Genomic DNA, 23,628 nt, shown 5'->3' on the forward strand with positions numbered 1-23,628 from the left:
GAGAACAGATGCATATTAATTCCCAGTGTGCTTCTGCCGTGGTCCTTCAAAGAAGAACAAGCTGAGTGCCCAGCACCTCCTGAGTTGCAAAGCCCAGGACCGACTGTGTAACCTTCAGTGTCCACGGGGAGCAACACCACTGACAAACTTGAATAAAGATGCCTTGAGTTGACAAAAGACAATCTTTAATTTTAAAAATGTTCACCCAACTGACAAATCCAAACAGCTGTTCAAAGTTCTTTCAAAATTCAACCGTTTTCCATGAAAGCACAAAAAAAAAACCCCACTTCCACGGTTTCATCTTGAAACAGTTGCAAGTTTCACATAAACAAAAGCAGGCTTGGTTAATACAAATAACTATGAAATAAGTATTAAGTACTGATCATTAAGTAGCAATGAAATGATTAAAGATACAGTAAGTTTCCTTCTACGGTATGACAGTCCTTCAAGGCACTAGAGAACATCCACAGTTTTGACAAGGCGACTGATACCCAGCAGTCACCACCAGTACTCCGGCGTTTTTTGGTTCATGTTTTAAAAAGAATCTGCAGCAAATCAGTGAGGGAATGTCTCTTGCAAGGCATCTCCTTGTAACGTCTAAGAACTAGAAATAAAAGTCTAACCGTGTCATTAAAAAGATTATTTCCATAATACATGCACTTTAAATAACTAATGTTCTGCTTCTTATTTGGAATTTCTGCTAATACCCCCTGTATCAGCAGCAATTATGCTTCCTATGCAAGTTTCTGCGGTAATTAATTCCTTCCATCCAAGATTTTGAAAACCATTGTTGAGACACAGATCATTAAACTTCTTCTGAACGGCTAAATCCCTTTCTTCGGGACGCACGAATCAAACTCTACACAGTTTTGCCAGATCATCAAAAGAAGCTTTTCACCGTTAGGTCTGTTAGTTTTCCCACCAGGAGAGGAACCTTTCCAGTCCGAGAGTTTCCGTTACAGAGCAGTGCTTTCCGTATCGTTGTCAATATCGAGCAGGAGGTGGTTGTGCAGTTCTTTGCTTGCTGTCTCTGTAAGGAGCTCTGAAGGAGGGGTTGGAAGTGGTTCTTGAATACTGGAATTGGAGTCTGCACAAAAAAATGGAACAGCAAGTTTAGCAGCCTGGACAGTGACACCTTACTCACTAGTGTATCTCTGGTGCGTTTCCTTAGAAAGAAAAGGGAAAGGAAAGATCAAAGGCTGGCACATAGGTGCACGTGCACACATGGACACCAAATGGCTAAGCTGAAGTAAAAAGCTTATGAGTTGCTTCTCCTACGGGCCTTTTCTCAGTCTTGTCCACAAGAAAAGAAAAACATTTCTTTCTGAAGAACGGAAGACAGGAAGGATGATTTTGTATCGGATTCCTCAATGCCACTTGAGAGTGCGATATGCTACTCCAGGCTTTCATGTCAACACACAATGGTCACACAGCAAAAAAATTTGGCACCTCAATCATCAGCCAGGTAACCACCACCTATGGCTTTTAGAAGCAATAGGAACACGTGTGGTGCCAAAAGGAGGCACTGTCACAAGAGGAAGAGATTATTTAAACCAAATGCAGATTAAATCCCTTTCCTACCAGGGAACATGTTCTTTGCCTCTTCTGAGAGGAGGAGAATTTTGTTCAAGCCGAGGTGTCCACGAAGGACCTCAAAACGTTGCAGTTCTGGTGACTGATTGCCCGGGTAGTTAGAAGGCCAGAAAAATCCCTAACAGTTCAAAACCACGTAATTGAAAATATTAAGTCAGTATTTTGGAAAGCCGATTTATAATATGCCGCAACACCACTTACTGCAATCCAGTAGCTGTTCCAAGTAGAAAAGATCACTTAAATTAAAGAATCCAAATAAATGCCTTGCTTTTAAAACATAGGTGGTATAGACAGGCATCCTATAAAGACTTTGACTCGTATCTCAAGCATTAAGTCTTAAATTTAGCCCACAAGTTACTTCATAAACGTTCAAGTTGAAAGTTTCTGAGCTAAACGACATGGAAAGGCAAAAGCAGACCCAGAACTGAAGTGCGGGCGCAGCCTCTCCTGTGCCCCCTCGGGCCATCACTCCCACGCCAGCCAGTATCATTCCGTACTCGGTGACACGGTCCTGTCGCAGCTGGAACTCCATCATCGTGTGGCCTGACACCAACGGGCTTGTCTTGCATGGGACAGTTAAATGTTCTCATCCCTACTGCTGCGATTGTCCCAAAAACGTGATTCTTACGAGGCGTGAACTACAAATTTTCTCCCAAGTCTTGTTATCACAGTCTTGGGGAGCCCCACGTTCTGCCAAGACAGCGTTTCAGTGGTAAACAAAATCATCCAGAAGGCACAGAACAAACATCAGTACTGGTACGACTTGTCAAACACCATCAGCTGGGGCAGCCTGTTAAATAGATTTCTCTCCCCAACCTTTCTTCTCACTTTGAAAGTCAGTGCCCTGGTTACTGGGCTATGCCCAGTGAGCAGTGCCTCGTGGCACCTACGAGATGATCACTGTGCAAAAAACCTTTGCTAACAAGGAAGAAATAATTACTGGGACTACTTTAAAACCAAACCTTTCCACCTAGCCTCACATCCATGTGTTAAAATAAGTCCCTGATCCACGAAACCAAGTTTCATAACATCCTTTATCCCTGCTATTCTGCATAACTGCTGTTTTTACAATAAATGAAAATTTAAGTACTTTTAAGGTCAGTAGATTTAAACTTTAGATTTTTTCTTTCTTTAGTAATTTTTACTGTTGTTAACAGAATATTACATAGAAGAATAAACTGCAATTGTGTGAGTTCCCAAATTATTCTTGCGTTTTTCTTTTACTCAAAATGTTCCACACTGAGCTTGACCTCAGAAGAGAGGAGCACAGAAGCTCTGCGCTCCCCCTGGCACCTAACAGCACCTACTGCACCCTGCACCCTTCAGTTGAAGTACAGTTCAAGAGGTGGACTTCACTTCCAGAGGCAGGCACGGAAGTTCTCCCTACCAGGGCTGCTCGTTGGAGGATGAATCAGAAAAGGAGGTGACCAAGTGTGAGGTGACCCAGGACAGGAGTATTTGTGACACACAACGGTACAGCTGCTTGGAACACAAAGTGAACCTCTGCACAAAACACGCTGCTAGGGCGGATATTCTGTACGTGGAAGAAGCACAATGTGGAACTGGCTGGTCCAAATGGGAACAACTGGACACGTTCCAGTCTCCGATACTTTTAGTAGGTTAATGTAGGAGCGAGCATCAAGCAGGCGTTGCTGTCGCATGCCCCGCTGGCAACGCAAGCAAGCAGGGTTACCGTGACGGGTTAGCAGGGAGCGTTAGCACACACATGATTATGGGTTAGCAACAGGTTTGGCCAATCAGATGCCTTTTCCTTACCATTGAACTTTCCAATACAGTTCCTACTGAATGCAGGTCAAACATCTAGATTATTTAATAAAATTTTTGATTAGAATATTCTTCTTCTAGGGCTTGTTAATTCAATACCATAAATAGAACTTGAGGCATTCAGTACATGGACAAAGGAGTTCAACAGAATCCTGAAAACCAATTCAGAATTCCTGTTCTGATATTATAAAGTTTGCTGGTATCTTAATTTTGGCTTCCATTATTCCCATCTGCCTTCCCTCGCTCCACTATTAAAATTCAAACGGGCTATTTCACGTTGTGGATTAGGTATGTCAGTCTATAAGTGCTTGTATGTGCACATGTAAACGTTAGAGCAGATACTCCTGTGTAATATGCAGTGGTGTTAATTCAGAACAGACATTAATCCTTTAAAAAAAAGATTGACCTGGAAGAGGTGGACAATCCTGTACTGAGCCTACTGCTGCAGGTAAGCCCCAGTATCACTTCAGCTGTTCCCCAGGTGGTGGGTTTTTTGCAAAACATACAGATTTTCTAGGCTCCTTTATCAGTTTTGCTAGAGAAACCTTCATCACCACTTGAAAGGAATGACACCAAATCTCTCCAGTTTTAACACTGTTGATTCCAATAGCTTTTTTTATTTGTACCCAGACTACAGGACAGCTGTGTACCTCTTACCCCTGTAACTGTGCTGAAGAGGAGTCAGCACTGAGTTGTAACTCAGTCCATCTCCAGCCTCAGTTGTTCCAGTCACTCCTCTATGGCAGAGGCTTCATCTGTGTAACCTGAACTCCCCCACTGAGGAAGCAGCCCCCTGCATGCCAGCTGGGTGTTATTCAGAAGGCAAGCACTTCTCCAGTTACACTGGGGCAAAACAAACCCTGCTTGTCTGCTGGCATTAAAGCAATTTCCTCAGAACCAGAAAGAGTCCAAAAGGAAAACAAACATGATCAGCCTACGAAACATGACTTGGCAATTAAGGGTAAGTCTTTCCTTGAAGTTTGACTCATCAGCACAGTTCCCATTCTTAACTTATTTGTAAGTGCTGTAAAGATCCAGACCCCCAGCCTTATTCCCAGATTCAGTTTTGAAATACACTGCTCCCATATTTTAAAGATACTGACAAAAAGAACGGAAGTATAATAAGGAAAAGTCAGTTATTGTAAAAAGCAAAGCTACTTTTTAGTTGCTAAGCAGCTTGTTTACAGCTAGTTTCTCAAATTTAAGAGAACGACTTCCAGCTGACTTCTCAATCCAATACTAATTTCAGTATCTTTCCTGTAAGCAGTCAAATCTTGAGATAATTCAGGTACACAGCATCAACTCTTTCAGCCTGTCATGCAGTTGTCACCTCGAAAAGGTAACAGCTCTGACCATTGCCTATGAATAGTAGGGTTACTGACGTGTCACCTGGCAGCTGCAACTGAGCAGACGAGCACTATGGCGAGGCTGGAGCTGACAAAATGCAAACATGCCCGAATGCAGATGCTGCTGGGTGCTCTTCTGCACAGGGGTTTAGCCACATGAACAGGTATTTTGCCAAATCAATTCCAAGTAGTTAAAAATAACTGAAAACCTAAAGTGAAAGCTACATTAAAATGCAACCATAAAACCCTGGATTGTAGGAAAAAACCATGAGCTTCAGTATTTGCCTGCACTGATGAGAACGAACCTGTTCTAAACAGGTCACTGCTTCACACTTGACTTGTGGACTAGTAGCTCTGGTGACTTTGTGTGAAGTTTTACTCACTTCATTATAGTTATTTTTACAATTTGTTTTAAGGAGCAATGTGATGTTCACAGGACTATTAAAATAAAGCAGCATAGGTCTTAAAACCTCTTACAAACAGAATGATATGTGGTAATGAGATAACACAGAGTTGACAGAGAGCACATATTCCAAAGCGCATATACAAAATAAAGCTACAAATAAAATATTGCTGTGCAGGAGCATTTTAGCTTATATTGCATGTTTCTGGTAAGTACAAACCTTATTCGCAGTAACCATCCCCACCTGTGAAGGCACCATGGGGTAAAGCTGTTAGGCAACAGAATTTATAATTTGCATTCTAATACATTAGTCTTATTCTAGAGAAGCTGCACTGTCATTGGAAAGTTTTAACCACTATTAAATAGAAGTAGATTTAAAAGTATTAGTCTCCTACTACGCATTATCTCTTCAAAATTCCCTAAAATAAGCAGAAACTCAGCAGGAGAACATTTCAAGATGTGCTAGTTTTGACTGTGTTCAGCAGCTACATTCCTCCCCCCCCCCCAAGACTTAAATTATCTCTATCTACTACAAGCTTCATGAAGTTCCTGTGAGAAGACAAAGTTTCTCTTTATTTGATGAATGTTTCAAAACAGAAAAAGGAGGTTGCATATAAACTATGAGGAGATTTCCAGAAATTGACTTAAGATACAGTTTAGTGCCTGTGATTCTCCAGCTTCTGGATGTCCAACTTAAAAGCACATCAGAAGACTTGGTTCTCGTAAGGTAAAACACTCACTGCTAACGAATCATGGAATGATTTGGGTTGGAAGGGACCTCAAAGATCATCTAGTTCCAACCCCAATGTTACTACACATACTGTTAGTATCTTGTCTATGAGAACACGAATCAGTGACCACTTTCACCAGTTTCTTATCTTCTGCATCTGCTGAAATATGCTATCCTTGGCCCCACCTTCTCCCTCCTCCAAATATTTGCTTTTTGGCAACAGATGTATAAGCATAATTGAGACTGCCACGATGCTGAGCCTGGAGAAAGCCCTAGGGAGATGGTTGCTATAATAGTGTTCTGTTTCCAAAGCAGGAAAAAAATAAGCAAGCTAATTAATCTACGCTTCCCCCTGAACCCTTCTGCTTCAGGAATCAAAACCTTCGCTGAGGAAGGGCCCCCAAATCCTCGTGCACGGAACAGGTGGGGGGGCATTTTAACTGGAAATGAGCAATTCAGTACTTGTAACTGTTACTTGTGCTTTTCAGATTCCCCCCACAAAATTTGTTTACAGCTACAGGTATTATTTTCTTCATTTCCACTCCCTGAGGAAACACCAAATATGAAAGCATCTACTCACCTGTTACTATTTTGGAAGCTGTTTGCGTGGGATTTGCAATAATGCCATCTCCAGCCAGCTGAGAAGGAGGATGAGGCGGAGGGGGAACACTGGGTCTATTTCTGGGTTTTGGTACCGGCCGTGGCCTCGGCAGCGTACCACTCTGCGGTGGAGAGTGAGACTGGGAGGTTTCTTGAGTAGATGGCTGTGGCTGTGACGATGGGCAACTAGTAGCATGTTTTCCTAGAGGGGGAGTATCTGGTGGTGTTGGAGTCTGCGGAGGAGTGTAACAGGGCTGCTCTGGTCCATGCTCACTGCTGGGTGCAGCAGGAGGCGATGCTTGACTGTTAGATTTGGGCTGCAGTGGAGGAGTTGCCTGTGTTGGGGGCTGTGGTGGTGGGTGGCTGGGAGCCTGTATTGGGGAAAGGCTGCTGGAATATCTCCGAGATGCAGAAACCTGGGAAGCGGAGATCTGAGCAGCTCCTTGGTTTGCATGTTGAGCAGGAGGAGAAGAACTTCTGGCAGGTGGTTTTGGAGAGACAGAAGGTGGTTGAGCAGTCGGGGCAGAGCTCTGGCTTCCCGGCTGCCCTGGCGGTGGGTTGGCTGGCTTGGGAGGGGCGGGCGCAGGCTTTTTAACTGCTGTTAAGAGAAGAGGTGAGATTTCATGGTTGTGTGTTGTGAAACCAAAACCCTGAAAGAAAGAAATTAGTAGCACAAAAGAATACTCAAGTACATTATCAAAATAAAATGGTGTACTATCATATAAAAGCAATATCAACAGGAAGCTACAGAAATGTGTTTACTAATCAACAGTTTTTGATTGATTTTGTAAACCAGCATTGGTAACACTACTACCAGCATTCATGAAAGAGTCCAAAAGTCTAAAGATGCATTTAGCTAGGCCTTAGTGAAATGCAAGCAAATTAAACCACCGTCTGGAATACAGGAAGAGATACTGATTAATTTATTTTAGCCAGCATTTCTGCAGTACATAAAGAATTGGAACTTAGTGGCTTGAAAATGAAATGAAAAAACACACCTCTCCTCATTGAGTGGGGACTGGGACCTGCTGCATTCTGTGGCTGATTAACAGAAAGCTGATTAGTGCTACTTGTTGACTGGTTCTGGGCAGTGCCCACGTGCCCACCATTTCTCACGGGTGGAGGAGTAGCTGCAGATGTGTTGTCCTTAGATTTCGAAGTGCTGAAAATTAAAAATCCTAAATTAGAAAACGATTGTAAAACACCTGGCCCCGACCAGCTGCACCCGTTCGGGTTTACATTACGAACTGCACTACAGATATGAGCCTCGCACACGCCTGCACTGGGGGGTATTTACCGACAGACTAACAGCACTACGGCACGTCAAAGAAGTGGCCCGCAGGCTGTAGGCAAGCCTGTACAAACAATTAATGACCCAAATTAAACCGGAAATCCAAGTGGTTCTGCAGTGTCACGGTGCCTCTTTGAACGGATACCCAGGAACCTCCACGCTCACACGCCCTCAGTGCATTTGTAGATCTTTTAAAAACAGACTCCCAACACGAAAGCCCATATAAAATTACTTCTCCAATTTCCTCATTCAAGCACCCCTATAACCATGAGCCTTTTCAAAACATTCTGCCCCAGTATCACATCCAATTCGCTGGCAGTTACCTGGCAGACCCAGCTACCACGGCCCCAGTGACAGCAATCTGTGAAGTTCTGCCAGGGAAAAACCCCACAGGGGCCATGAACCAACTTCCTACATATAGTATATGGGTGAGGCAGATGAAGTCCTCACTGCTGAAGTCCCTGGAGCCTTTAGAAGCCCTTGGGAGGGCCCCAGGACTGCAAGAGCCAAGTGTGGAGAGAGCAGTGGTTCTTTTCCCGTTGTTGGCTGGCTGAAGTCTTCTCTCCACCCTACCTGGAACCAAGCTTTCACCTCGCTGAGAGACCAGAATTTGTCTCGAGGGAGCAATCCCTGTAAAATCTTTGAGATTCAGATCAGGACAACTCAGCTCTACTGAACCTTTGGCTACGAAGACAATAGAACTGGGGGGTAAACAACAGCACTGGAGCATGAACCAGCTGAGGCAGTACTGGGCAGTGCACCCCCCTCTTGCTGTGCACTTGCCTCTTCACTCGTTTCTCTATCCTTACAGCATCTTACTCATCGCAAAAGGACTAACTTTCAAGCACTTTATTGGCACATTACAATCCTCATTTCTCCAGATGCTGTTGGGAAATTGCAAGTACTTGGACACAGAGTCTGTGCAGATTTTAAACACTACTCTGAAGTTCAGGTTTGCTTTAGCTGCCTCTGCCACAAAAGGCATCTGTAGAGGAAGTATTAGTCCGCAGGGGCTTTCTGAACGGGGAGCTGGTTTTGTAAAAACATCACCCAAGAACAAAACCTATGTGCAAAGGAGTCAATGCTGCACCAGACTCCATGGGGGTGCTTTACCACAGGATGCTGTGCGAGAGGTCCATGTTTGGAGAGCACTGCAGGCCTTCACCTGTGGTTTATCACATCACTCAGACCACAGAAATTTTGAAAGCGAAGTGCTGCTTTCACCATATATTAAAGGAAGAGTCAAGGCTACTGCCACTAGTCTTGGAGTCCATGTATACTAATACCAGGGACATGATTGCACAGGTTCAACTGAGCAGCACAAAAAGCCTGTGTACGTGCTTGTCCTAAAGAAACCAGTACTGAAGTATGATACATCGACTTACAGCTTTCCAGCAAGCAAGTCTGGTCATCACTAACACTTGGTACAGACAAAAAAACCCAGACACATCCAGATAACGTGTACAAGAAACAACAAACAAGACCAACAGGTTTCTAGTATTGCCAATGGCAGGTTTTGTTCTTTCAGCAGCAAACTGACAGTCGTACTGTGTGGACTCTTTAGAGTATAACTTGGAAATGCCAATGTAGGTATAAGTACAGTGTTTTTTAGTATTTTTCATCATCATTTTTTTTCCCCCTCAAGAATTCTCTTATTTTAGAAGACCAGCTCTGGAACATACAAAACAATGTATGTTATTTCAGAAGACTGACTCTGGGACAAGATGCATGGCAAGAGAGCTTTTGCACAGTGCTCCTGCCACACCTGAAAAGGCTTCACACATGACAACACGCATTCCAGTTAGAGCTGCCTTGTGAAGCAGATACAGCTGACACCTCAGTTTGCTGCTGGAACAGCCTGCAAGCCGCTGCCAGCAGAAGCCATGCCTCTTACCTGACATCCTCATTTCCTTGACTTTGCAACTGTTCTGCTGTGCCAGCAGAGAGAGCAAAACCAGCACCCACTGGGCTTGTTTCAGCCACAGAAGCTTGCGAGTGCTGCTCGGCTCCAGACTGAGCTAGCACGCCAGCCTCCGTGGGCGGAAGTGGTGGCTGGAAAGCTGGGGATGTGTGCTTTCTATTTATAGTGCCACATCTCCGAGGGTTCGCTTGGAAGTCCATAACCTTGACACCAAAGCTACAGAAAGAAGAGAGAGTAAACACACCACGCCAGCCGACACCGGGTAACTAAAGCAGCAGGACAACTGGATGTTACAACCCACAAAGACAAATGCCCCCCTGTTCCTCAGCATGCAAAGCAGCAACAAGGAGAGCTTCAGCTTTCTGCATGTAACACCACTGATGTTAAGACATGCCACACTACTTGGCTTATCCACAGAGGGACAAGCTAAACAAAAGTGGAACGAGCTACTCAATTACATTTGAGGACAGACATTGACGACAATGAGTTCAAACCACTCAGTAGTTTTACATGTAAATACACACATTTCCTTACAGACCAGAGCACCTCCTCGCTGAACATATTTTGCCACATGAATTTTGTTTCTGTTACACACTATCTCTAAGCTGCAGCACGGACCTCAAGAAAGAGGAAAGAAGGTGCTGGATACACACTATGATTTGTGTTTAAAGGAGAACTATGGATAAACAGGCTAAAATTCTAATAGATTTTAGAATGCATACAGCACATTCCTTCTAGTACTGAATTTTATTCTTGCTGTGTTAAAGACAGCAAATCTTGAATTTATTTTCTTCTTCTGTCAGTGCTGATAAATTTGCATGTGGCTAGCCACAGTTAACATTCAGGTAACAATCTAACATTTGCATAAACAGCTAATAACAAAACAGCACATCACTTGAACACTCACGATATGAGTGATAATAAATGAGCGTTACTCTACATGTTATATGGGAAAACAGCAAGTTTCATGTTTATTTTTTAGCGTTCTACTGTTTGCTGTGGTATACTGTACCATCATCAACTCAGAAGTCTTATCATGAAGGCACCAGGTAACACCACCTCAGCTTATGGGCTTTGAAAAAGAAGCCATGGAATATCAGAAGTTAGATACTGATAGATGCTACTGTACACACTTGTGTTTCAGTGGATTTTAGACCCCCCAAATCTGTACTAGGAAAATGGTAATTCGAAGCAGTATTTATCTGCTTGTGTTTTTTATCATGCATAGATTATAACCAGAAGCAAATACCAGTACATTACCTTTGAACCTTCCTCAGGCTGCAACAACATGGGGAGGGTGGGGAATAAATCACTATTGTTATCTGTAATATTTCCATGCAATTCACCTCCTGAGACCAATAAAAGTGTGCCTGATTACAGCCTCCTCAGTAGTGCAGTTCTCAGGAGTGGGATAATAACTGAAACCTAACCTGAGAATGAAACATACCTTTCCTTCTTCAGTAAATCCCCTTCCGTTACAGTCATACTAACAGGCCTCTTCCTTTCCAGTGTCCCAGATTCATATTCATTCCCAGTGTGTGACAAGTGATTTGAATTAACAGCAGGAATTGCAACAAATGCCCCAGACACGTTGAAATCTTGATCTGAAAGAGAGACAGAGAGAATGCGTCCTAAGACAGACATGTACAAGATGGTGCCTCACTGCAAAAAGCTACTGGAAGTTTACCTGTGTAAGGTTATCACAAAAACAAAATTCTTTTAACTATGGCAAGAATTTACCTCCAGGGAAGAACCAGTCTGCATGCTGAATAATTGGCTCAATAACTGCTACCACATGGACTGAAGTTGCTGCTGCCATTTCAGCAAGGGATCTGCACAAGAAATTTGTAAAAGACTTTATACAGAGTTCTATCAAAGTGAGAAAATAGAAAAAATTATATTACTTAAATGGCAAATTACACTAAACATGATCTATCAAGACTCCTAAGTACCACATAAAGAGCAACTTCACACTTTGATGAAATCTAGACTATTCAGTAACATTTATAGCATTTTTAAAACACTCCTAAAAAGATGCATGCCTAAAAGGATCTGAAGGCACAGGGTGAGAGAACATTTGAAACACTTTTTAGGCAAATACTCTGTTGCTGTGAACAGCCCACACGATTTAAAACAATCTGACGAGAAATTCTACAGTTTCATGGAAGTTCTGTTTTGCAGCTTTCCTAAAACAACTCACCCTTCATTCTTCGCCCATAACAAGTTGGGGCCCAAGACTATTGCGACGTTGCTGGGTGTCATTTTGTTAACATCGCTGTTCTGTGCAAGCTTTGCTAAAAATTTGATTAAATACCTACAAAAAGGAAAGAAATAATTAAACAGCAGGAACTAAGAGTGCTTCTTGTTGAAAGCAACTATGTAAAAATTCAAGAACTTGTAAAGATAGCTCCAAACAAAACAGAAATAAAGAGCAAGAGCATTCTTGCTTGGTAGCTGGCTATTAAGTTTCTACTCATGAATCATAAAAGTAGAAAAGTAGGAATACATTGATAAATTCTACATAAAAGTAGAAAAGAAAGCATCTCCCACCTTAGAAAAATAGAACTACAGAACTATTACATTTTCAGAAAAAAAAACAACCCACACATTTAGATTGAGAACGCCTTCTCAACTGCTATTTTCATATCCTGTAATGGAACTTCCACACTTCTAGGAGTCACTAGAGTTGGTTTTGTTCTAATCCATTCCCAAAAGGCAAAACCAAAGGCAAAACCAACATGTGTAAGATACATCCTGGTGATTTCTAAGACTGGAAAACACACTGAAGAGCACAGCTGGTGAAAAGGCAGGTACTACTGCCCACAGCACGACCGCTAAGCAGGAGGGTTCTATGCATCACTATTTCCTCACGGTCAATAGTGAATTAACTTGACTGAAAAAAGTCCACCACCACCAGCACACACCAACTTCTTGATAAAACAGGATGTCCTTTCATAAAGCTAAATGAATCTGGCCAAGGAAAAAAACTGGAATAGAGTTTTCGTTAATCAGCTTTGAAACAGGGTACTCTACAAGCGAAGCAGCTGTGCTGCACATCAACAGATGTTCGTACATACCTGAAATTAGCATGATAATGCTTAGGTAATCTGTTACAAATTCTCCATAACTCTTGTAGCTTCTTATCCTGGTCCTGAATACTGAAAGCAAAAAAATTTCCATTACATCTTACTTTCAGATGAGAAAATTGTTGTTTCTGCAGTGAACAAAGAGATGACTCTATAACCTTCCATTCATGCCAAATCAACGCACTGTTTTGTAACCAGTAATTCAGCAACCTGCGAGTCAAATCCCTGAATTATCTCTACCTGCAATGAAAGAAAACTGCTTAAGCATCAATACCATGCAGTCAGTCTGAAGCAGCCCTTATGTTTAAACATAAAATAGATATTTCACCACATTTTTGTGCAATTAGTATTAAGCTAAAGCACAACACTTAAAATAATTTGATAATTTGCTACATATTTACCTGTTAGAGGAGAAATGAGAAAGTAAACTGTGTGAGCTTGGTCTTTAATTTTGGATTCATATATGAAGAACCAAATTTGATAAAAACATGTAGAATGTTTGCCTATACAACCATCATTAGTACACTTACTTTGCAGCTTGTGTCCATTCTTCGTATAGACTGTAGGTCATTAAAGGTTCTGGCAACTCTCGCAAATAGGATTTCAAGGCACCTGGAATGCAGAGCAGAAACAGGCTAGCTGCTTAACCAGCGTGTCCTGGCTTCTTTCAAAGCTCTGTCCTCAGGTCTGCAATTATCTGTGCAACAGAACCCAAATTCCAGTGACAGTGGGAAGACCTGACACTTCCACAGTGTATCTGACCAACATTTAACACAAAAGGTCTTCCAGTAATTACTGTAATTTGACAGAAACACGTACTAGAAGACTATGAATTATCTCTTCAGAACAAAGGCCTTATTAAAGGTCTACATATGGCTCTCATCTCCCTTGATCATGTTAGCACGTGTCTTGAGAGGAAATATGATATTTGGATCACTGTGATCACCTGAACTTTAAGCACCGCTTTGTCACGCAGACGTGAATACATCAAGTGCGACAGGCATCCCTACCCTGTACTTATTTGTGTTACCTTGTGCAATGAGGGAAACTTCCAATTTTCATTCCTAGTTTATCTGCAGGATCAGCTCCTTACACTGCAGCAAGTTGACAGACAAATCAACAGCATAAACTTGTGTTGTACCGATTTATACCTGGTTTTGATTCAGAACATTCACAATACCTGCAACAGCATGGGGATCGGAATAAAACTCATCAAGCTGGGAAGTTGAGCAGTCCAAGGCAGCTTTCAGCTTTTTTAACTTGGAGGCTCCAGCAGCAATTCTGAATAAGCCCTGAACAATGAAAATCAAATGTATTTGATTGGTAACGACATGTTAGTGCAAGCATTAAACAGCAGAAGTTTTACGACAGCCTCGTTCAGAACAGTTTGAAGTTTGGTGTCTTCACCTTATACTGTTACAACCTGGGTGGCTCTTAGTACGTCACTGCCATCTAACGATGTTTTAGTTACCTGTCACCCTTCGACAACTCCTAATTTTTCATTCTAGTATCTCAAAGATACCTCAAACAGTGCTGAAGGTTGTTGTGTTGCAAAACACCTATCATTTATGGTAACAAACAAAAATACTAAAGCAACTTAAGTAGTACAGACACCAGTCCATGAGTTTCACTGGGCTCTTTTTCCCTGTCCTTCACAGCACACGACATGCTATCACCTACCTCCTCTCTCATTCCTGTTTCCAACAGCATCATTACACAGGCTTCAATAGGGACTGCGATTTCACGACCACTGCGCTTCAGATGCTCTTCTAATGGAGTTCCAAAAGCTGGTTTTTCAGTCCATTTGTCTAGTTGGAGAGTATCAAAACACTGAGTAAAATCTCACACTTGAATTACGTCCCAGACAAGCAAACCAGAAAGCCTCCAGCACAGCAAAGAAGTTTTCAGAATACAGTAGAAGTTTTACAGCCCTCGATTGGTAAAGCCCCTTGCATCACGAGTGAAGAGAAAGTGAGCCTGCTGGTGTTGAACAAAAAAAAAAATACTTCTGCATCTTTCTGGATGGAATACCCAGTACAAATCCTTTGTGTAACTGGAAGTGCACGTCCCAGTAGGCCTCCACATGGCTGTAAGTTACTTTAATTCCCATTTGCCAAGACACCAAAAGGCTTAAGTTTGCAAGAACTTTTGAGGAAAAATTTTGGTCCAGATTGCAGGACCTGGGCTGATCTCAGTTTTAACTGTATTTAAGGTGGATAAAAACTGAGCTGTTACCACAAAGTTTATTGCTGATTTAAGGAATGAGCAACTTAAAAATGCATATTAACAGCCCCAATGTTTTACACTAGAATTACCATGTTAACAGCTGATGACTAATGTTTGCACAAATTTTCAATTTCTCAATTGTTGCTTAACTCAAAATCAAAATTGGCACAAGTTTCATGTGAATTTTTTTCCAGCAATTTAATTTTTCACCCATTTCTGCTGTCTGAACTGAAAAAATGCACATGTAAAAGGTTGTTAGTCCAGATGCATTATTCCTTTTACATGGAAAAAAGTCAAGAAAGATGAAGACTTCAAAAGAAAGAGACTTCTGAAGACACGATGTGCTTCTGCAAAAGATCTAACTTACCCTTTTTGTTTACAAAAATCACATCAACTATATCCCTCATGAGCCTTCAGCTGTCTAGTTCATTCACACACCACGAGAGGCACGTGTTTTTTTCCCCAGTTTTGCAAGTTACAGGAACAGAAATCTCAGCAGTCGCTCAAAGTCACAGTAATTTACACTGCAGCCAGAAACACAACTGAAGTGACACCTCACACTTAAATCTTAGACACTGGACCATTCAGACACCATGCCCCCTGGCCCACCTTCCAGGAAGGCTGACCTGCTCTGAAGCATTTGTCATATCAAAAGTTCATACAAAGTGGCTAAGCAACAACAAACTTAAAGCAGTCATACCTGTAAAGAGAGAACCTTCCATACAGCCCTAATGCAGCCCTGATGCTATATAAGCATTATTTGTTTGCACTACCTTGTCTCCCATCAGATCTACCGAGTACAGATATTCTGTATCATCCTTCAGCAAGATGCTCCTGTTTCTTGATATATTTAGCCTAAAGGTTCACCTTTTACAACTGAAGATACTTGAGCCTTGCTCAGCTCAGATTGTACTTTTCTCAGACTTTGTTCAGCCTACACCTTGTTCAAAGCCCACGAGCACAGAGCCAGTATTTAGGACAGCAATTTCAACCACACACAGTGCACCTGCATCCCGAACCATGAACGATACACCTTAACTCCTGCTGACAACAGAAAACTTAGCAGCATGGCGAAGAGGCAAAGCTGTATTACTCACTGGTCTTAACTGCTGGTATTCCCAGTTGCAGTGCAGTGTGCACACTGGGAGAAAGGACTGCATAAAGGAATTAAGGAAAAGTCAAGCTCCTTAGAATAAGGGGAGTTTTTCTGCTAATCATCTCGCAACCATTCACGAAGCAAGGACCCTAAGGAGTTCCTAAATCACAATCAAACCTTCATTCGCCTAAGAAACCAGGTATGAATTAGCAACAGGTCACATGATATCAAGAAAAAAAGTGCAAGCAAATAGAAAAATCCTTCCTTTACTCTCTTGGGTATCACACAGATCCTTAATATTTTATTAGTGTGTTAAAATATGGCTGGAGAACTCCAGAGAACACAAAGATGGAAGTATGCCTGGGAATGTAAAATTGTTAGGTAGATCAAAATGGCCTTATTAAAGAAGTCTGCATGCAAGAGAATCAAGATAAAGGAGGAGAACATTGTGCAGAGGTGGCACAGGCAAGGAGAAGCATCAGCCAGAGCACAGGTTACTTTACCTTGATGGGCTTGAATTTCGGGTAGGACCTTTTCTATGACTGCTAATGCTTTTCTATGGTAATCTGCTTGTGCTTCTAATAACTGAGAACAGAAGCCACATTTTAAAAACAAAAAGAGCATTAGCTTCTGATGAGCACATAATACAAGACTAGAAGGTTTAGCACACAAAATGTAATCTTTGAGTATGAGTGCCTATGCACATACGTGCTGCAGTCAAAGTTACACTGGAAAAAATACTCACCATAACAAAACATCTGGCATATTCCCCTTCTTTGGACACAAAGTTATACATGTCTGCTGCTAGTTGATCCTTTGAAAAAGAAAAGAATGAAAAGAGTACACCATATTTACAGAGGCATTCCAACTCACACAGAAAGACAGAAGTACATACGTTTGTGTCGCCTGCAGCAGGTTGGGACTATCAATTCAGGCAGTACAGGAGGCCAGACAGCCACCTACTCTGCCACATGTCTTCTTCCAACCAAAACTCATTTCAAAATGCCCAATTTTGTTTTATTTAGCAAAGCAGTTGCCCACTTCAGCCAACAACTGGATTGTATGGCAATATGTGCCAGCCAACGCCTGCATACACAGACAGGCTTACTACTAAAAGGTTTTTGTGCTCAGCTCAACTGTGGCATAATGTGGGATTTGACAACTGAGAAGTGAAACTGAACGTGAACTGCTCGGAGCTGTAACAGTCAGAACGTTCCTTTTATGGCAGCAGTCTGAAATTCATCCAGGTAGCTCACACACTGCACAGCTACTCAGTGGCTTGAACACATGGACACCCTGAATGTTTCAGTCGAGGCTAAGACAGTTCCTTCTCCTGTCTCAGACTGAAACAGAAAATAATGTAAAACACCCCTCTTAAGAAAAAAACAAGTTCCTTCTTAAATTCAAGCAATTCAGGCAGAGATCAGCTAGCATTAATATATACAATTTGTTAATGGCCACGTAATTTGCAACTGCAGAAATCAGACAGTCAGTTCCACATGCAAGGCCTCCTGATTGCTATTGCTGCTAACGAGAGGCATGTAAAGCAGGGAGATTCCTCTTACCATACCTTGCATTGTTCTACTTTATTTCCAGCTTCATCCATCTCTTCCTTAAGAGATTCTATTTTTGAAGGATGCACTTGAAAATTTGTTCCTGAAGTCTTGTGGGCTTGATTATACCTATGGAAGAAAGGATTCAGTCATTTGGTGAAAACTAATATTAAACAACAATCTGCATTTATGGCTCCCTTGAAATTGGTTTCTTTTGACAGAAAACAAACTCAACAGTTTCAGAAGTTTTCCAACAGAACTATGGAAGGTGCTCAAAATGCATCATTTATGGCATGCTGGCATAATTCACAAACAGCTAAATAACTATAAAAATCCACAAGAAATCTTGTATTCTCTACGAGCTCTAACATGGGTGTGTAATACGTTAGAACCACCAATCCCAGAAAATGCTACATGGATTATCACAACAGCACAAGACCATCCAGAGGGACTTATGGGTAAGCTGAACAACCCTAGGCCCCTTCCCAGGAGATGGCTCAACACAATGCTGAAACAAAACTCGATACGGTAACAAAATCAGACTCCTATTCCTTATGTAAGTGGACAATTTCAGTGAACTAGAAAGAAGGCAAATTTTCAGTGTTTTTCCAATTATACATAAGCACTTAAGAGCTCCAAAACCTTGATTCTGTTTAGCTCTAGCAGACCTACGTTCTTATTTGAATAACTTACATTTGTCTTTTTTCAGCCAAGTATTAACATGCACACAGTAGCACTTCCGAAGCGAGTACCAGCATCAGATCAGATGCCATGAGATGCCAACAAGAAGCTCACATGAATAGAAAAGGACCTCGTAATTAAAATTATTTCTTACCTTCCTCTTGCAGAATCCCAGTCCAACACCAGCTTTGCAAGCTGTTTCCTCTGCTTCTGAATGTTCGGGATCTCTGTCTAAAACGAGAAGTCAAGGCGTACATTTATCTTTAAATTGTGTATTGCAATAAACTACATTTTGTAGATTTCATACCAGTCTTATTGTTAGCAATGAGATAAACCCTTTTTGCTCAGTTTATCCATAAATCCAGATTTATTTCTTCAGTCAGGCCGAAGTGACTTACCTCTGTTAGCAGACACAGTGGGTCTAAAACTTCTCTTTCGATCTGTACTTCATGCTGAGAGAGCTCCATTGCCAGCTTATTCTCTGCATCACCACACGTATCCAGCATTTTCCTGTAAGAATTACAGAAGGTTGTAATATGAGATCTACTGACTAAAGGAGAAAGATTCAAAACATAACAGTGGTGGCCCTTTGTCATCTGCCAGCCTTTTGGAAAGCTCTGCTGTATAAAGCAAGGCATTACTTAATGGCATAAAACCAAGATTTTCTGTGCTGTCACAGGCAAATTTAGCATAGGCAAAGAGTGTTATTAAACCTTTGTCTTCGAAAATTCCTTAGCCATTACAACATTTTTGGAGGCTTTAAGTCATCTAGGTAATTATACTGGCCCCAAGGGCAGAGAAGTTAGTATTTATTTCAAAGCCCATCCTTCCATCTCACCAGATGCAGGAAAATTGCTTAATGCCATATTTAATTTTCTCCTAAGCCCCTTTAATGGGAAAAAGTCTTAACACCATAATGCTAAGCAATCACATATGCAGCAGTGTCAGGTTCCAAAACCATGATCTGACCTTTGGTTTAAGCTTGTTCTAAGGAAAAATTCTCTTCTCTAAGATTTTTTTATCCATGTTTAAATCTCCTACAACTCCTCACAAAAACGCTCAAAGGTTTTTAAGGTCATTCTACACTGTCTCTATTAGAATTCCCATCAGCAATGAGGAAACACGTTTGCTCTAGGAATTCAGCATATTGACATTCATTTGTTTCAGTCACTCTCCTGTAAGTTGCCCACATGCACTTTGCCAGGATAAGGAAACTGGCATTACTTTAAACTAGAAGGCATTAATGCAAATTGGCATTATTTTAAGTCATTAATGCAAAACTGCAGAATATAGTATTTACAGTAAATTTCAGACTTTAAATGGAGATAATCATTTTACTAATCCACAAGGAAAAAAGTCATTTTCAAAAGCTTTTAAGATAGCAGAGAATCAGAATCCTCTGGGATGCAATTCAGAGCAAGCCTAAAACTTGCCTCCAGAATCACTCAAGAAGTGCTTGCTCACTTTTTCTCCCTTTGGATTAGAGAAGGAATCTAGAAATATTAAGTTTCAATAGATTGAAAACAGCCTTTATGTACCCAGAGTCTCTAATGAGAATGCTGCAGGCCATAAAATGACAGACTGTAACTTATAAAGCCAAATACTTACCCCAACAGAGTTTCATCACTTAGCTGGACAGATCCTTCTTGCATATTTTGAGCAAGAGCTGTTAGAGGAAGTTTTTTCTATGAAACAGAAGGAACAGTGCTTAGCTTAGTGCTACTCACCCTTTCCAGTCTTCCCAGTATATCCCCTCCAAGATTCTTCTCTTCCATACGGTTTCTATCATACACATACGCAGCTTGTTCTTTGACTTTAAGAAAATGCTAAATCACAAAAAATTTCAAGCCTCAAGACTCCTGTTCTCAGCTACTTTGAAAAGCACTTTCTCCTCAGTTTTAGTTGGAATGACTGGCCCAAAATGTATCTCAGCTGCTGTCAAAGACAAGTAAACAGCTTTAGCTTGGAATCTAAGCAACTGGCTTGTCATCTGTCTCTCTGCAGAGGTTCGTTCTGTGTGGTCCTCCTTTCAGGAGGTCTCTATTATTCAACAAAAGGAGAAAATTTGATTGTTAAATATTTCTGATTGTAACACTGTAAGAAAACCTATGTGTGGCTTTGCTAGAGAGAGGCAGAAATCAAACGTGTACAGAAAAACATCGACAGTTAACTGGGGATGTCAGTGCACAAAGGTAATTCTAAACGTGAGGAGCTTGATCGGAGTTGCAGAGTATCTTCTCCTCTTAGTCGGAGCTTATGAAAGCTGTAGGTACTCAGCACGCTGCAGAAACAAGTGAGTGTCCCGACACTACTTCGGTACTCCAGGGTCATGTTGGTCTGTATGGGGAATCACAGCCAGCGTTTTACCAAATGATGCCAACACATGAGATGATCTCACAGAGTTTTCCTTCTCTTGGACAATCTGAGGCATGGAAGCTGATCAGTATTTAGAAGGCCAGACTGTATTCACACTGGTGTGAATCAAAAGATTAGCCAAAGGGCAACTGTACTTACATGTCTCTTATCAGCATCAGTGCCATGCTGGCCCTGAAAACAGGCAATCAGTCGCTTCTGTGCAATGTGGCAAACGGATCTCACAGTATCAAGACGTCTCTCGATCTAGCCGGCAGGAGGGGGAGAGAGGAGGAAGAGAAAAACAAAACACAGAAGTTATTTTCCTGACTGCAGCAGAAAGCGTTCCTCCTGTACCACACTTAGTTCTGAGTTGCATGTTTCTCAAGTTTTACAGCTTACAAGAAGTTCAGATGCTTAGCAGAAGTGCCTGACAGCAAAAACGCTTGGAAGGAGATTTAAATTGCATTTTTTCCTCAGCGGCACAGCAAGCTGGAGCTCACGATGCTCACAAGACTGGCGAGTGGAAGAGGGAGAAAAACGCTGCCCCTACTTTTCGTCTCAGCAAAAGAGAATCAGGTTGATGCTTCCCATCTGAGACGAGTGGCACACGCAGATATATATCTAAGACACTAATGTATTGAGAAAACTGTGGGAAAACTCTCATTTTTTTCATTGTGACCTTGTAAAGTAGAAGACATCTGACTGCTCCTTTCCACTGAGTCAAACCTATGTGCTGAAAGCCGCCTATTGCGTTTTCTTCTCTGGCCATTACATACAAGGACAAAGCTCCTACATGCTAAGCAAAATAATATTTTCAGGGAGAGATTAAAAAGGGATGTGGAATGAAAAAAATAGGCATCAATGCACAAACAATAGTTCTGTTTATCATAGTATATCTGAAACATGGCTTAATACATAGAGTGTGAATATGACAAAGATATACATCAAGAAACTGTTCTTTTAAGGCATTTTAAGTAAGGAATTTGGACTACTTTATTTCAAAGAACAACAAAAGTAAACCAAGTGATGAGCACTGGGACAGAACTGCTTATGGCACCAAGCTCTCTATGCACAGCACCGAAAGAATGCAGTTTATCTGCATTTTAATGACTCACCAAGAATAAAAGGAGGCCCTTTGGAATGACTTCTATTTAAAAAGCAAGGAAAAAAAAAGTAGATTTCCTCTGTAGAAAAACCTGAACAGTCTCTAGTTTTTGATACAGCTCTAAAAATCACTTCTATTACACTTTCAGGAGGGCAACAATTCTCCACAGCTTTCCTATCAATCATAAATACAGATTAGCTGGCAGAGTAGTAATTTTAGTGCTAAGTTATTATGCCCAGTGTTAGCAGCTGTGAAGGGCACTGTACCTGGATTTAAAGCAGGAGATATACTGTCTTTTTTTCCAGAGGAGGCAGACTGCTATGTTCAAACAAACACAAAATGTTAGAGATTCTCATTTAGAATGTTACACATCCAGGTAAGAATGACAGGTTTTTTCCTCCCAACAGGCTTATTTGACACTATTACCTTGGGATATGTATATCCCTAAAGTGGTTACAACTGGCAAGGTGTCATTAGGTCCCAACTAAAGCACCTAGTAAAAACTGTGGCTACTAAAAGGGACTTTACTTGGAAAGGGACTTTTTACAAGGGCATGTAGTGATAGGACAAGGGGCAATGGCTTTAAACTGGAAGAGGGCAGATTTAGATTAGATCTAAGGAAGAAATTTTTCCCTGAGGGTGGTGAGGCACTGGAACAGGTTGCCCAGAAAAGCTGTGGCTGCCCCATCCCTGGAAGTGTTCAAGGCCAGGTTGGATGGGGCTTTGGGCAACCTGGTGTAGTGGAGGGTGTCCCTGCCCATGGCAGGGGGGTTGGAACTGGATCATCTTTGAAGTCCCTTCCAATCCAAACCATTCTGTGATTCTATGATTGTAAAAGAGACAGTAGATCCAAGAGAAGAGGAGCTTTCAGGGGTATGGGTTGGGAGAAGGTGCAAGGAAGAAGATGCCAGTGGAAGGAGGCACAGACAGACGTGGACTTGATGAGGATCAGCACAGAATCACCACTGCTGGACGTGGGTGCCCTGTACTGAACACATGGGCAAGCACAGGACTGGGCTCTCTGTGGCCTGGAGGAGCGCCCAAAGCTGTGCCTGGGGGCTGTGCCGCCCAGCAGCAGCCTTTGCAAGGAAAGGTGGAAAAGAACCAGTATAGGAGGGCTGGTGAGTTGAAGGACCAATATAGCAAGACTGAAGTTTCACTGGCTACATGAGGCACTAAAGGGACTAAAAGCTCAACAGCCAGAAGGTGAATCCAAGCTTAGGTGCTCAAAAAGCTTAGTAAAAGTCTATTATGGTAGAGTAAGGTGCAGAGAAACTGCACAAGGACTGCTCTGAAAGCACAAGGCATGGCCTTTTATTTACAGAGCATGTATCAACAAGCTCAAAATTAAGTCTACTTCAAAAAAGTCCACACGAAGACGTACGGTACGAAGGCAGCCCTGTTTGCAGTCTGCTGCTGCAGCTAAGATGATTTATTCCTGTTGTGTTATCTTCAAAATTAAGTACCACCACCACACTCTAAACCACCTGCTATTCATGAAAGCATTTATTTTCACAGAACACTGAGCACAGTCTTTTTCCACACCTGAAACATGGTGACATCCTGTAGCCGAACCATCTTACAGATCCCAGCAGACTAACACAGCCCTTGTCAGCCATGCACGGTGGCTTACGTTCCTTAGAAAGACTCTGGAGCACACACATTCCCAACAGCCTCGTTCCAGGCAGTCTGAATGTCAAACTCAAAGGGCAGAAGACTGATAGGAGGAACGTGACCCCAAAACTTCATGATAATACAGTCGCCTCTCTGATCTGCCTTTTAGTTCGGAGATGTCAGGAAAACCAAGACAGACATTAGTCTCCATTAAGCTACCTTTGAACTGGAAATGTGACCTAC

The 23,628-nt window shown here is 41.9% G+C and overlaps 1 protein-coding gene across 4 annotated transcripts in view; it reads right to left on the minus strand.

Annotated features, from left to right (window-relative positions):
* Window positions 1–168: 168 nt before the first annotated feature.
* The window catches only part of ARHGAP17 (Rho GTPase activating protein 17), a 47,437-nt gene continuing 23,977 nt past the window's right edge, over window positions 169–23,628 (minus strand). The window contains exons 3-21 of one of the 4 annotated variants that reach the window (XM_086622609.1): window positions 20,826–20,930; window positions 19,920–19,996; window positions 18,710–18,821; window positions 18,466–18,542; window positions 17,648–17,759; window positions 16,823–16,891; window positions 16,581–16,662; window positions 14,436–14,563; window positions 13,936–14,047; window positions 13,286–13,367; window positions 12,747–12,827; window positions 11,870–11,983; window positions 11,410–11,501; window positions 11,117–11,273; window positions 9,643–9,885; window positions 7,456–7,619; window positions 6,438–7,055; window positions 5,348–5,371; window positions 1,054–1,087 (exon numbers count right to left, since the gene is read on the minus strand). In XM_086622609.1, coding sequence (XP_086478735.1) covers window positions 5,349–5,371; window positions 6,438–7,055; window positions 7,456–7,619; window positions 9,643–9,885; window positions 11,117–11,273; window positions 11,410–11,501; window positions 11,870–11,983; window positions 12,747–12,827; window positions 13,286–13,367; window positions 13,936–14,047; window positions 14,436–14,563; window positions 16,581–16,662; window positions 16,823–16,891; window positions 17,648–17,759; window positions 18,466–18,542; window positions 18,710–18,821; window positions 19,920–19,996; window positions 20,826–20,930 — 2,448 coding nt within the window. In that variant the 3' untranslated portion in view covers window positions 1,054–1,087; window position 5,348. Of the gene's footprint in view, window positions 1,088–5,347; window positions 5,396–6,437; window positions 7,056–7,455; window positions 7,620–9,642; window positions 9,886–11,116; window positions 11,274–11,409; window positions 11,502–11,869; window positions 11,984–12,746; window positions 12,828–13,285; window positions 13,368–13,935; window positions 14,048–14,435; window positions 14,564–16,580; window positions 16,663–16,822; window positions 16,892–17,647; window positions 17,760–18,465; window positions 18,543–18,709; window positions 18,822–19,919; window positions 19,997–20,825; window positions 20,931–23,628 lie in introns of all 4 variants that reach the window. The other 3 variants (XM_086622606.1, XM_086622605.1, XM_086622610.1) reach the window with 3 other exon arrangements.

The sequence above is a fragment of the Tauraco erythrolophus genome, chromosome 17 (genome assembly GCF_009769465.1).
Source record: "Tauraco erythrolophus isolate bTauEry1 chromosome 17, bTauEry1.pri, whole genome shotgun sequence".
Taxonomy (NCBI): Eukaryota; Metazoa; Chordata; class Aves; order Musophagiformes; family Musophagidae; genus Tauraco; species Tauraco erythrolophus.